Here is a 12,500-nt window from a genome sequence, read left to right as displayed (position 1 = left end):
AGAAAGACAGACAGACAGACAGACAGACAGAGATATAGAAAGAATAGAGAGAGAGACGGACAGACCGAGGAGACAGACAGACAGACAGGCAGACAGGCAGAGCAGAGAGAGAGAGAGAGAGAGAGAGAGAGAGAGAGAGAGAGAGAGAAAGTGAAAGTGTGTGTGTGGCCACGTTTTCATGTTTACACACCATTACAGTTTCAGTCATACACATTATACTTACATTTTCCCACCACAACACGAGCCTATATACACACATTCCTGTCTGAAACACACACATATGCATTGTATCATTGTATATCTTTATGTGTTTGCGTGTGTGTGAGTGGTGCTATTTTTGCGGGTGCGTGCATGCTCATTTATGCATCAGATAAAAGCATTTCCTTTTGTGTGTGTGTGTGTGTGTGTGTATGTGTGTGTGTGTGTGTGTGTGTGTGTGTGTGTGTGCATGAATACACGTATGTCTCTATATGTATATCCGCTACATAAATATTTGTGACTGTTATAACGTTCATATATACAGTACCTATATATTGTAGAGTGTAGCTATGAATCCAACAATGATAAAGTGTTGTGTGTGAACGAGTTAGAATATTACTGAAGGCTGCCTTAATACCGACCAAAAACTTCGGCCGACTGTTAGTAGGTATGACTCTGGTTATTAAGCATGGAACCCGCTAATGATCGACCTTGTTCTAGATTCTTATAATGCGAAACTACTTGTTGATTTATGCCTGGATACGTTTATTGTTCCCTGTGTGTGTGTGTGTGTGTGTGTGTGTGTGTGTGTGTGTGTGTGTGTGTGTGTGTGTGGGTGGGTGTTCGATAGCCTGTGATTGTATTTTATTTTATAAATTCGTCCGTTGAGTTATATTGTCTCACACAAAAATCGTAAATATACTTTTGGAGCGAGCACATATATACATATACTTGAGTATGTACGTAAACATACATGCTCTCTCTCTCTCTCTCTCTCTCTCTCTCTCTCTCTCTCTCTCTCTCTCACCATCCCCGGCACAGGCAACGTTAACTAAAGCTAAATATTTACCGTGGAGAAATCTGCTCAATTCATCCAGAATATCAAACGCCAGCCGCCATCATGCAGAATTCTACCTATACAAATTCTCAAAACAGCTCCATGGTGACGAAGCGTACATGTGAGGGTAGTGCTGAGTCGGGTCTTCTAGTCTAGCCCAGCGGAACGTGTGTGTGTGTGTGTGTGTGTGTGTGTGTGTTTATACTGTACATATTGCCAGGCGTTCGTTCGTCTGGCGTCACGATGAGAAATAATAGGGAGACGGACGGGTTCAAGGCGTAGGAATTTTGGCCCACTGATCCCGAGGCTTAAGTCTAGCAGAGTTTCCCGGGGATTTTAGCGGAAGTTTAGTAAAGTTTTTTGGCGGAGTTTTGCAGAAGAGAGGAGGAGGAGGAGGAGGAGGTGGTAATGGGGAGGGAAGAAGCGATAAAGAAAGAAAGGAGAATAAAAGATAGAGATGAAAGATGAAATATAGGGGGTTGTGAGGTGTGATAGGTGAAGTGTGAGGCACTGTATGAAAGGAGAGGGTTGACGTGTGAAGGGTGAGAGTGGGGGTATGAAGAGTGAGGAGCCAGGTGTGAGGTATAAAGTGTGAAGGGTGAGGTGTGAGGTATGAGGTGTGAAGAAAAGAGTGAGGTGTGAGGTATGAAGGGTGAGGTGTGAGGTATGAGGTGTGAAGAAAAGAGTGAGGTGTGAGGTATGAGGTGTGAGGTATGAGGTGTGAAGAAGAGAGTGAGGTGTGAGGTATGAAGGGTGAGGTGTGAGGTATGAGGTGTGAAGAAAAGAGTGAGGTGTGAGGTATGAAGAGTGAGGTGTGAGGTATGAGGTGTGAAGAAAAGAGTGAGGTGTGAGAGTGTGCAAAGGCAGGGACTCCAGGGATAGAAATCCCTTACCAGACCAATCAGGTTCTTAATAAAGGAAAGTCAAGGACCATGGTTTTCTGAGGAATAACAAACAACCGTTTGAGATTGACATCTCCTTACTATAAAAATATAACAAAACTCTGACACCACTCAACAAACATCAAATAATTACGGGAGTCAAACAATTAAGGCAGTCAACAGTTAATGGAGTCAAACAATTAATGGAAGCAAACAATTAAAGGAATCAAACAATTAATGGGAGTCAGCAATTAATAGAATCAAACAATTAATGGGAGTCAACAACTGAAAGAATCAAACAATGAACAGATATTTCCTACGGCAGTGGCCCTGGGGGAAGGTTCTGGAACAAGGTGATCCACACGCAGGGTAGGGAAGCGTCCATTCAACTCCACACTCGAGCGACGTCTTGAAATGGCAGAACACAGGGGCACAGACGGAATGAGATGAACTGACGGTCGTGGTATGGTAGTGGTAGATGACCAGAGAATTGACAGTCTATAGGTGGAGGTCTGGGGACACAGCCCACGAGTCCAGGACCTATGATGAGATCACAGCCAGAATTTGACGAACAGCTGGGTAGCTAGTTAGTGACTGTATGGCAGCTGGGGTGAATCTGCCTGTGACCCAGATAGACGCTGCCGTTCTCACCTCTGTCCAACCGCCCCAAGTGTCGTCCGCACCAGCAAACGGCTTAGGTGTAATAACCAGCAGAAGATCATTCCGCCACTTACAGAATATGAAGGTGATGTATAAAGTGTGAGGGTGAAGGAGGTGAGGTGTGAGGTGTGAGGGTGCTGAAAGAAGAGAGTGGAGTGTGGTGTAGGGTGTGAAAGAGAGGTGAGGTGGTGTGACGTGTGAAGATGAGGTGAGGTGCAGGGGGTGTGGGGGTGCTGAGAGTGTGGTGTGTGGGGTGAAGATGGGGGTGAGGGTGTGGGGTGGGGGTGTGAAAGAGAGGTGAGGTGTAGGGTATGAGGTGTGAAGAAAAGAAGTGGGGTGTGAGTGAAAGGTGATGTGTGGGGTGTGAAGTGTGAAGGTGAGGTATAGGAGGTGTGAGGTGTGAGGTGAGGGTATGGGAGGGTGTAAGTGTGAAGATTGAGTTGTGAGGTGTGAAGATGAGAGTGAGGTGTGAGGTGTGAAGGGTGAGGTATAGGGAGGTGTGAGGTGTGAAGAGTGAGGTGTGAGGTTTGAAGGGTGAGGTATAGGGAGGTGTGAGGTGTGAAGAGTGAGGTAATGAATGTCTCAATAGTCTTAGAGTCAGTATGAGACACAGACATACAGAGCAAAAACAAGAGAAAAGGGAAAAGGAAAATTAGATATAAAAGGCCGGGCCTGAGCTAAGGAAGAGAAGATAGAATAAACAAGGTAAACAAACACTGGCTCACACACGTACGCTTCCCCCCGCTGGCTACAAACACCAGTGGAGAGAATAATACTTGGCAATTAATCACTAATTAGGAAGGTAACTGCAGGTAGGTTACGGCAATAACAAATTGTCCCAATGACGTAATAAAGTCAATAGTCGCCATCACTGATTGATATATTTTTGTCCTTCCTTCAGATAATTCAAGTTCTGCGGAGTCCTCTCCTCTTCTGGTGGTGTTCGTGGGCGCTGTGAGCGGCTTCGTCTTCATCCTGACTGTTCTAGGGGTGGCGACGCGTTCCCGATGCCGGCGCCGACGGATGAGTCCGGACGTATCTTCCGACACCAACAAACCGCGGGAAGAAGGTAAACAAACACTCTAGCCCCGGGGGTCCATCCGGGAGAGGAGACAGAGCCTCTTGGAGAGAAAGACAGACGAGAAAAGGAGGGAAAGACAAAGATAGAAAGAGAAAGACGAAAAGAAACCGTGACTAATAACCGCTGCATCAGCCATTACGACTTTCCTAAAACACTCAACAACTCTGGACTCGCTGTAATGACTTCATACTTGGGTGGAAATTACTCCTTGTACCTAGAGATAAATTACGTGCGAGAGAGAGGAATGAAAAATAATTAAGTCTGGGGAAGTCATCATAATAATAAGTGGTAGCAGCAATAATGATGGCAGGGTTGTTGATGGAGTCGTGTTGTGTTGATTGAACGTCGAGGACTTGAGTTCGAATTGACTTTGTTGTAAAAGAGAATTTGGTCATCTGGAGAAACGAAATTTGAAGGAAACTTTTTATATTAAAATATATTAACCATTTCTCTCTTATTATCTGTCATTTCTCTTGTTATTATAAATTTTATGTGTATTTGATTATTCTTCGACTAATTCTTTATCATTACTCGGGTACTTATTCTTTACTTTATCATTACACTACGACAGGTATTCACAGGCGACTATTCTTCCATCTGTGATGATAATTATCATCCACTTCATCTTGTCGTCCTCTGAGTGTCAGTGCTAATTAACTTTTGTTCCTGAGTCGCGAGGCATTGATTTACCTATAATTGTATTCTGATTCTCTTGATTTGTCTTCTATAATTATCGTAACTCTATATTGGATGGACTTACTTGTTTGGTCGTAAGTGAATAATGTTTGGTCATGTTTGGTGAAGTTTGATGCTGTTTGGACGTGATGTATTAGAACACACTCTCTCTCTCTTTCTCTCATTTCTCCCACTTTCCCACTCTCTCTCTCTCTCTCTCTCTCTCTCTCTCTCTCTCTCTCTCTCTCTTTCTCTCTCTCTCGCCAGTCATGTGGGCGGGTATCATACATAACTTGCGGTGAGTGGGAGTGATGGCACGCCAAATTTTCATCGCGGAAGATTTTTATAATGATATTCTTACATCTTGTCATGGGGCACGGAGCAGACACCAGACACGGAGCAGACACCAGACACGGAGCAGACACCAGACACGGAGCAGACACCAGACACGGAGCGGACACCAGACACGGAGCAGACACCAGACATGGAGCGGACACCAGGCATGGAGCAGACACCAGAGACACGGAACAGACACCAGACACGAGCAGACACCAGACACCAGGACAGACGCACCAGACACGGAGACAGACACCAGACACCAAGGGCCTGGGCAGACACGGAGCAGACACCAGACACAGACAGACACCAGACACACAGGGCAGACACGACACAAGCGGACACTGACACACGAGCAGACACCAGACACAGAGACACCAGACACGCACAGACACTCAGGAGCAGACACCAGACACGGAACAGACATCAGACACAGGAGCAGACACCAGACACGGAGCGGACACCAGACACAGGCGGACACTGTGACACGGAGCGGACACCAGACATGGAGCAGACACCAGACACGGAACAGACACACAGACACGGAACAGACACACAGACACAGGAGCAGACACCAGACACGGAGCAGACACCAGACACGGAACAGACACTATGACACGGAGACAGACACGGAACAGACACCAGACACGGAACAGACACTGTGACACAGACACGGAGCAGACACCAGACACGGAGCAGACACCAGACCAGGAGCAGACACACTAGACCACAGAGCAGACACCAGACACGGAGCAGAGACAGACACGGAGCAGACACCAGACACGGAACAGACACCAGACACAGGAGCCGGACACAGACACGACAGACACCAGACATGGAGCAGACACCAGACACGGAACAGACACCAGACACGGAACAGACATCAGACACGGAGCAGACACCAGACACGGAGCAGACACTGACCACGGAGCAGACCACGGAGCAGACACAGACACGGAGCAGACACTGCGACATGGAGCAGACACCAGGCATGGAGCAGACACCAGACACGGAACAGACACCAGACACAGAACAGAACAGACACAGACACGGAGAGCACACCAGACACGAGCAGACACAGACACACCCAGACACGGAGCAGACACCAGACACGGAGCAGACACCAGACACAGAGCAGACACTGTGACACGGAGCAGACACCAGACACGGGCAGACACAGACACTGAGCAGACACGACACAGGAGCAGACACCAGACACTGAGCAGACACTCAGACACGGAACAGACACCAGACACTGAGGAGACACCAGACACGGAACAGACACCAGACACGGAGCAGACACCAGACACGGAGCAGAGAGCCAGACATGGTTAAGACACCAGACACTGAACAGACACCAGCCACGGAGCAGACGCCAGACACAGGCAGACACCAGCCACGGAACAAACACCAGACACAGAGTAGACACCGACACGGAGCAGACACCAGACACGGGCAGACACCAGCCACGGATAGACACCAGACACAGGAGCAGACACCAGCCACGGGAGCAGACACCAGCCACGGAGCAGACACACTGCATCACGGAGCAGACACCAGCCACTGAGCAGACACCAGACACAGAAACAGACAGCAGAGTACGGAGCAGACACCAGACACGCAGCAGACACCAGACACGGAACAGACACCTGACACGAGAGCAGACACACACAGACACAGGAGCAGACACCAGACCACGGAGCAGACACCGACACGGAGTAGACACCAGACACAGCAGACACCAGACACGGAGCAGACACAGACACAGACAGACACACCAACAGACACAGAACCACCAGACACGGAGCAGACACCAGACACGGAACAGACACCAGACACGGAGCAGACACACAGACACGGAGCAGACACTGCAGGAGCCAGACACCACAGAGCAGACACGGAACAGACACCAGACACTTTAGAGCAGACACCAGACACGGAGCAGACACAGACACAGAGTATGACACAGGGCAGGACCCCACCAGACCCAGGGCAGACACAGACACTCAGACACAGAACAGACACCAGACACAGCAGACCAGACACGGAGCAGACACCAGACAAGTGAGCAGACACCAGACACGGAGCAGACACGGAGCAGACACTGAGCAGACACTAGACACTGAGCAGACACCAGACACGAGCAGACACTAGACACTGAGCAGACACCAGACACGGAGCATACCACACAGACACAGACAGACACCAGACAGGAACAGACATCAGACACGCAGACACTCAGACACCAGGAGCAGACAGCAGACAGAGACACGACACGGAGCAGACACCAGACACTGAGCAGACACTGAACTGGAGCAGACACAGACACAGGCAGCCACAGACTGGAGCAGACACAGACACGGAACAGACATCAGACACGGAGCAGACACCAGACACGGAACAGACACCAGCCACAGGTGAAGACACCAGCCACCGGAGCAGACACGGACACAGGAGCAGACACTGAGCCACTGAGACAGACACCAGACACAGAAACACAGACAGCAGACCTCAGACACGGAGCAGACACCAGACACGGAACAGACATCAGACACGGAGGAACAGACACAGACACACGGAGCAGACACCAGACGGAGCAGACACACAGACCGAGCAGACACCAGACCACTCAGAGCAGACACCAGACACGAAAAGACAGCAGACACAGGAGCAGACACCAGACACGTGAGCAGACACCAGACACAGAACAGACACCAGACACGCAGCAGACACCAGACACAGGAGCAGACACTGTGACCACTGACACGGAACAGACACCAGACACAGGCAGACACAGACGGAGCAGACACACATGAACAGAGCAGACACCAGACACGGAGAGACAGACACGGAGACACCAGACACGAGCACAGACACGAGCAGACACTACCAGAGCACTATGACACGAGCAGACACCAGACACAAGGAGCAGACACTGCAGACCAGAAGAGACACTGACACAGAGAGCAGACACTGACACAGAGCAGACACACCAGACCCGGAGCAGACACCAGACACTGAGCAGACACCAGACACAGGAGTAGACAATTGACACTGAGCAGACACTACAGACACGAGCAGAGACACCAGACACTGAGCAGACACCAGACACGGAGCAGACACCAGACACGGAGCATACACTGCATTAATGGTTAAGACAATTGCGACACGGAACAGACATCGATATGGAGCGAGACACTGAACAGTGAACAGACACTGCACACGTGGGAGCAGACACCAGACACGGAGCAGAGAGCCAGACATGGAGCAGACACAGACACTGAGCAGACACCAGCTGGGCAGACACCAGACACGGAGCGGACACCAGCCACGGAACAAACACCAGACACAGAGTAGACACCAGACACAGAGCAGACACCAGACACAGGCAGACACCAGCCACAGGAGCAGACACAAGACACGGAGCAGACACCAGCCACGGAGCAGACACCAGCCACGGAGCAGACACACCAGACACAGAGCAGACACCTGCCACTGAGCAGACACCAGACACGATTAGAACAGACAGCAGACAGCAGACACGGAGCAGACACCAGACACTCAGATACGGTACAGACACCAGACACGAGCAGAAGACCAGACACGGAGCAGACACTGAGACACGGGAGACAGACACAGACACAGAAGACACCAGACACAGAACACCAGACACGGAGCAGACACCAGAATGGAGACACCACCACAGACACAGACACGGGAGCAGACACAGGGCGAGCACCAGACACAGAGCACACCAGACACAGGCAACAAACACCAGACAACACCAGACACACAGAGCAAGACACCAGACACGGAACAGACACCAGACACTGAGCAGACACCAGACACGGAGCAGACACCAGACACGGAGCAGACACCAGACACGGAGCAGACACCAGACACGGAGCAGACACCAAGTAATGGGCCGAGTCGTGACAGTGAAGAAATTACACCTGATCGATATGGTTGTCTATGCAGAAACGTCCGATAATGTTGCTAATTTTTTTTCCCACCGGAGTTATGGATTCACTTACAAGTCTTAGAAAATAGAGGCGATGAGAACGAGAGAACATAAGACGGTGTTGTATTCTTCAGTAGTGATCTGGTATAGAGGTAAGTTAACCCCTGCAGAAACAAGTCTCATGGTAACTATTTCTTATGACAGATTTATATACAATTGCAGTTTATAGAAGACGGTAAAACTGAACAGTGAAAATTGGGCTGGATTTTAATGATTATGATGCTGTTGTGTATTATATCTGTCATTGTTGTTATTTTATTAGTGTCATACATGTAACTACAGCACATAACAATAATACGAAATAACAGTACAGTGAAAATAGTATGTAGGTCGTAATCGTTTACTGCCTTGAATTTGGGGGTCAGTCTTCCTATGAACACCGGTTATTGTTGTTCTTTATCACAGTCAGACATACTCTTGCAACTCAAAGAAAGTGGAAATACCAGTGTTGAGATAATGTGTTGAAGGTAATTTTCTATGACGGTTTGTTGTGTCTGGTATGTAATTGTATGTACGTAATTATGTAGACAGTTGCAACTAACAGAAACTGGTGTGTGTGTGTGTGTGTGTGTGTGTGTGTGTGTGTGTGTGTGTGTGTCAGGATACACACATACATGAATCCCTAACTAGTTTGGTTCACACATGTTTCGGAAGTTTCCAACACTCTTTGGCTCCTCCTGTGACAAGAGGAAGAAGAAGAAGACCTCCACAACTCTCTTATTACGCACCATCACATTAGTCAGTTTTTTTTTGTTCTGTCACACACACACACACACACACACACACACACACACACACACACTCACACACACACACACACACACACACACACACACACACACACACACTCACACACACACACACACACACACACACACACACACACATTACTACCCCTTTTTTACACTTTACTCTCACGGAAAGTCATAATATATAGACAATATTTTGCAATATACCACTGAGTCATAACCTTTGACACCATCTCATTATGAATCGACATTTATTCAGACTACGTCGACAGACTTACAGATATTACACCGGCAGATCACCAAAACACATTGTCATATTACATTATCCAGGAGCCAACCGTAGGTACGGATATGGGTGTCTTACGGTATAGGAACCCACAAAGCTCTCAAACAGTCTTCTGGCAGTACGGTATTCCGTTTTCGATAATGTTACCGTGTATATATTGTAATATAATCAGTGTTATTAATATTTGCTCTATTGACTCACATATTTTTATAACATGTCAACAGAAACACTTGGTCTAACTGTTAAGGAGCGTGTCTCGAGTATTGTTTCAATGATAGTCTTTTTTATGAAGCTGAATCGAATGACACTTAATTGTTTCGAGTTTTGAACTCTGTTCAAAATAAACTGAAAAGTATTGAGAATAAATTGCAAAAGGGGTGCAGATACCACTAATTACTACTACTACTACTACTGTACTACTACTTTGCTGTCACTCGGAATCGAGTATGACGGTTATTCAGTTATGTTACAATGATATGAGTTATTGAAGATATCACCTTCGTTGGTGAGCTCTGAACTGACTCGGGAGGTCGATACGGGACCGTCCACACATGTTGCACGTGTGGAGGGCTACATCTAGTGCAGGAGGGGCGGTCTTTCCGGCGCTGGCGCTTGTTTACCTGTGTATGCAGTCGCGATAACTCGAAAGTATTGACACCTTCTTGTGTGGTGCTCCTCCAAGCTTTACGGTGAGGAGTGATCGTCTCGCAGGTGAGGGGGTTGACTTGGCACCTTTTCAGGTTTGTCTTAAGACTATCCTTAGACCATTACAGTCGCCCGCCAACGTTACGTTTACTATTCGTTAGGTGACTGGAAAGTAGCTGCTTTGGCAGTCTACTTCCGTCCATGCGGGTACCATGGCCAGTCCAATGTAGTTATTCATGGATAACGGTAGCCTTGATGCTCCTACAGTTGGTGTCAGCGACAATACTGGCATTTTTTCTCTTGTCCTCCCAGCGAACTCGGAAGATGAAGCATACACTACATTGGTGAAAGTATTCAAGTACCTTGAGGTGCCTCCTGTATGTAACCCATGTCTCACTGCCATACAGCAGGGTGGGGAGGATCACTGATCGATATACGTGCAACTTTGTAGATAATTTCAGCTCCCTACAGCTGAAGACATGGGTATGGAGTTGGCCAAAGCCGATGTTGAAACTCTATATATCTGCCCGTGGTGGTGGACAAGTAGGAGCCAAGGTACTGAAAGTAGGTAGTACCGTTAATCTGGATGGATGGTGGAGGTGTTATTGAACCCGGGGTAAGCTGAAAGAGAATCTAAGACTTACGTAAAGTCTCGTTCAAGATTCTTCCAACACTGCTCGAGTCAACTGACAACTTAAGGCCGTTTGTTTACCATAGTACGTAGTAAAAAATATGAATGAATATAAAAGGTTATCGATGATTGGTTACTTAGTTCCCCTGTTGCTTAAATAATGGTTGGGCTTTCTTGTTTCGTATTATATTATACTATAGTACGTACTAAAGTAAACAAACGGCCTTGAGTTGCCAACTGTCTCCAGCAGTGTTCGAAGAATCTTGAACGAGACTGTATATTCACCTCAAGGGCAAAATGTGCATCCACTTACACAGGTGTTCAATATCTCCTTGAATGTCGCGTTCATTGAGAGCGACGAGGGTGAGATCGTCTGCATACTGAAGTTTAGCGATGAAAGCGGCTGATACCTCTGTTCATGCCTGGAGTCGTCTTATGTTGAAAATTCCTTTCATCCCATACTGGATGTCCACCCTACCGGTTAAATTGGCACTGGCACTGGTAAGGAAAGCAGTCAAGACATTCGAAAAAAAATTTGGTGCCATTACACATCCTTGTTTTACCCCCGTTTGGTTGGGGAAGAACTCAGACTGGGTGCCATTATGCAGGACGCAGCCGCTTATGCCATCGTGGAGTTGCCTCACATTGGCGATGAATTTTGGTGGGCAGCCAAAACGACTGAGGGTCCACCAGAGGTCTTCTCTGTTGGCTGAGTAGAGGGCCTTTGTAAGGCTTATGAGGCCATGTACAGGTCATAACCTTGCTCTCTGCACTTTTCCTGTATCTGGCGGGCAACAAAACTCATGTCAGTAGTGCCACGTGATGGTCTAAAACCATACTGAGATTCTGGGAGGAAGTTTTCCGCCTCAGGAAGAAGTCTGTTTAGGAGGACTCGGGCGATAATCTTGACAGCTACAGACAGCAGCAAGATCCCACGGTAGTTGTCACAATCTGACCGGTCTCCCTTGTTCTTATAAATATTGACAATGGAGGCGTCTTTAAGAGCTTGGGGTACTTGCCCCTTCTCCCATATATTCTCCAGGAGAGAGTGGAGACGGCTGGTAAGCAGAGGTCCTCCTGCTTTATACACCTCAGCTGGGATTCAATCAGGCCCTGTGGCTATGTTATCTGCTTTATGACAGTAGCTACCTCACCCAGGGATGGAGGATAGCTGAGGTGGACACACACACACACACACCATCATCTCCTGACATCTACTATGGATCGTTGTCCTCCTGAACGTCGAGGTCAGGCGAACCACCAATCTAACTTTGCCTGTAATTATAGTGTGTGTGTGCGTGTGTGTGTGTGTGTGTGTGTGTGTGTGTGTGTGTGTGTGTGTGTGTGTGTGTGTGTGTGTGTGTGTGTGTGTGTGTGTGTGTGTGTTTATTCAATAGTGTAAAAACATCTATCATTTAACCCAGTGATTAATACACTTGTTGACTTTATAAATATGCACATTATAACCTGTCTATTGCCATGATCCAGCTATAGTTTGT

General features: G+C 47.8%; 1 protein-coding gene across 1 annotated transcript in view; it reads left to right on the top strand.

Moving 5' to 3' along the window:
* The window catches only part of LOC121866831, a 95,789-nt gene that overhangs the window by 78,935 nt on the left and 4,354 nt on the right, over positions 1-12,500 (top strand). Inside the window, exon 15 of the mRNA XM_042366569.1 lies at positions 3,479-3,646. Coding sequence (XP_042222503.1) covers positions 3,479-3,646 — 168 coding nt within the window. The remainder of the gene's footprint in view (positions 1-3,478; positions 3,647-12,500) is intronic.

The sequence above is a fragment of the Homarus americanus genome, unplaced genomic scaffold, assembly GCF_018991925.1.
Source record: "Homarus americanus isolate GMGI-L3 unplaced genomic scaffold, GMGI_Hamer_2.0 scaffold40343, whole genome shotgun sequence".
In the NCBI taxonomy this organism is placed as follows: Eukaryota; Metazoa; Arthropoda; class Malacostraca; order Decapoda; family Nephropidae; genus Homarus; species Homarus americanus.
The sequence above is the reverse complement of the archived record's forward strand: the minus strand, read 5'-3'. Positions and strand labels throughout refer to the sequence as shown.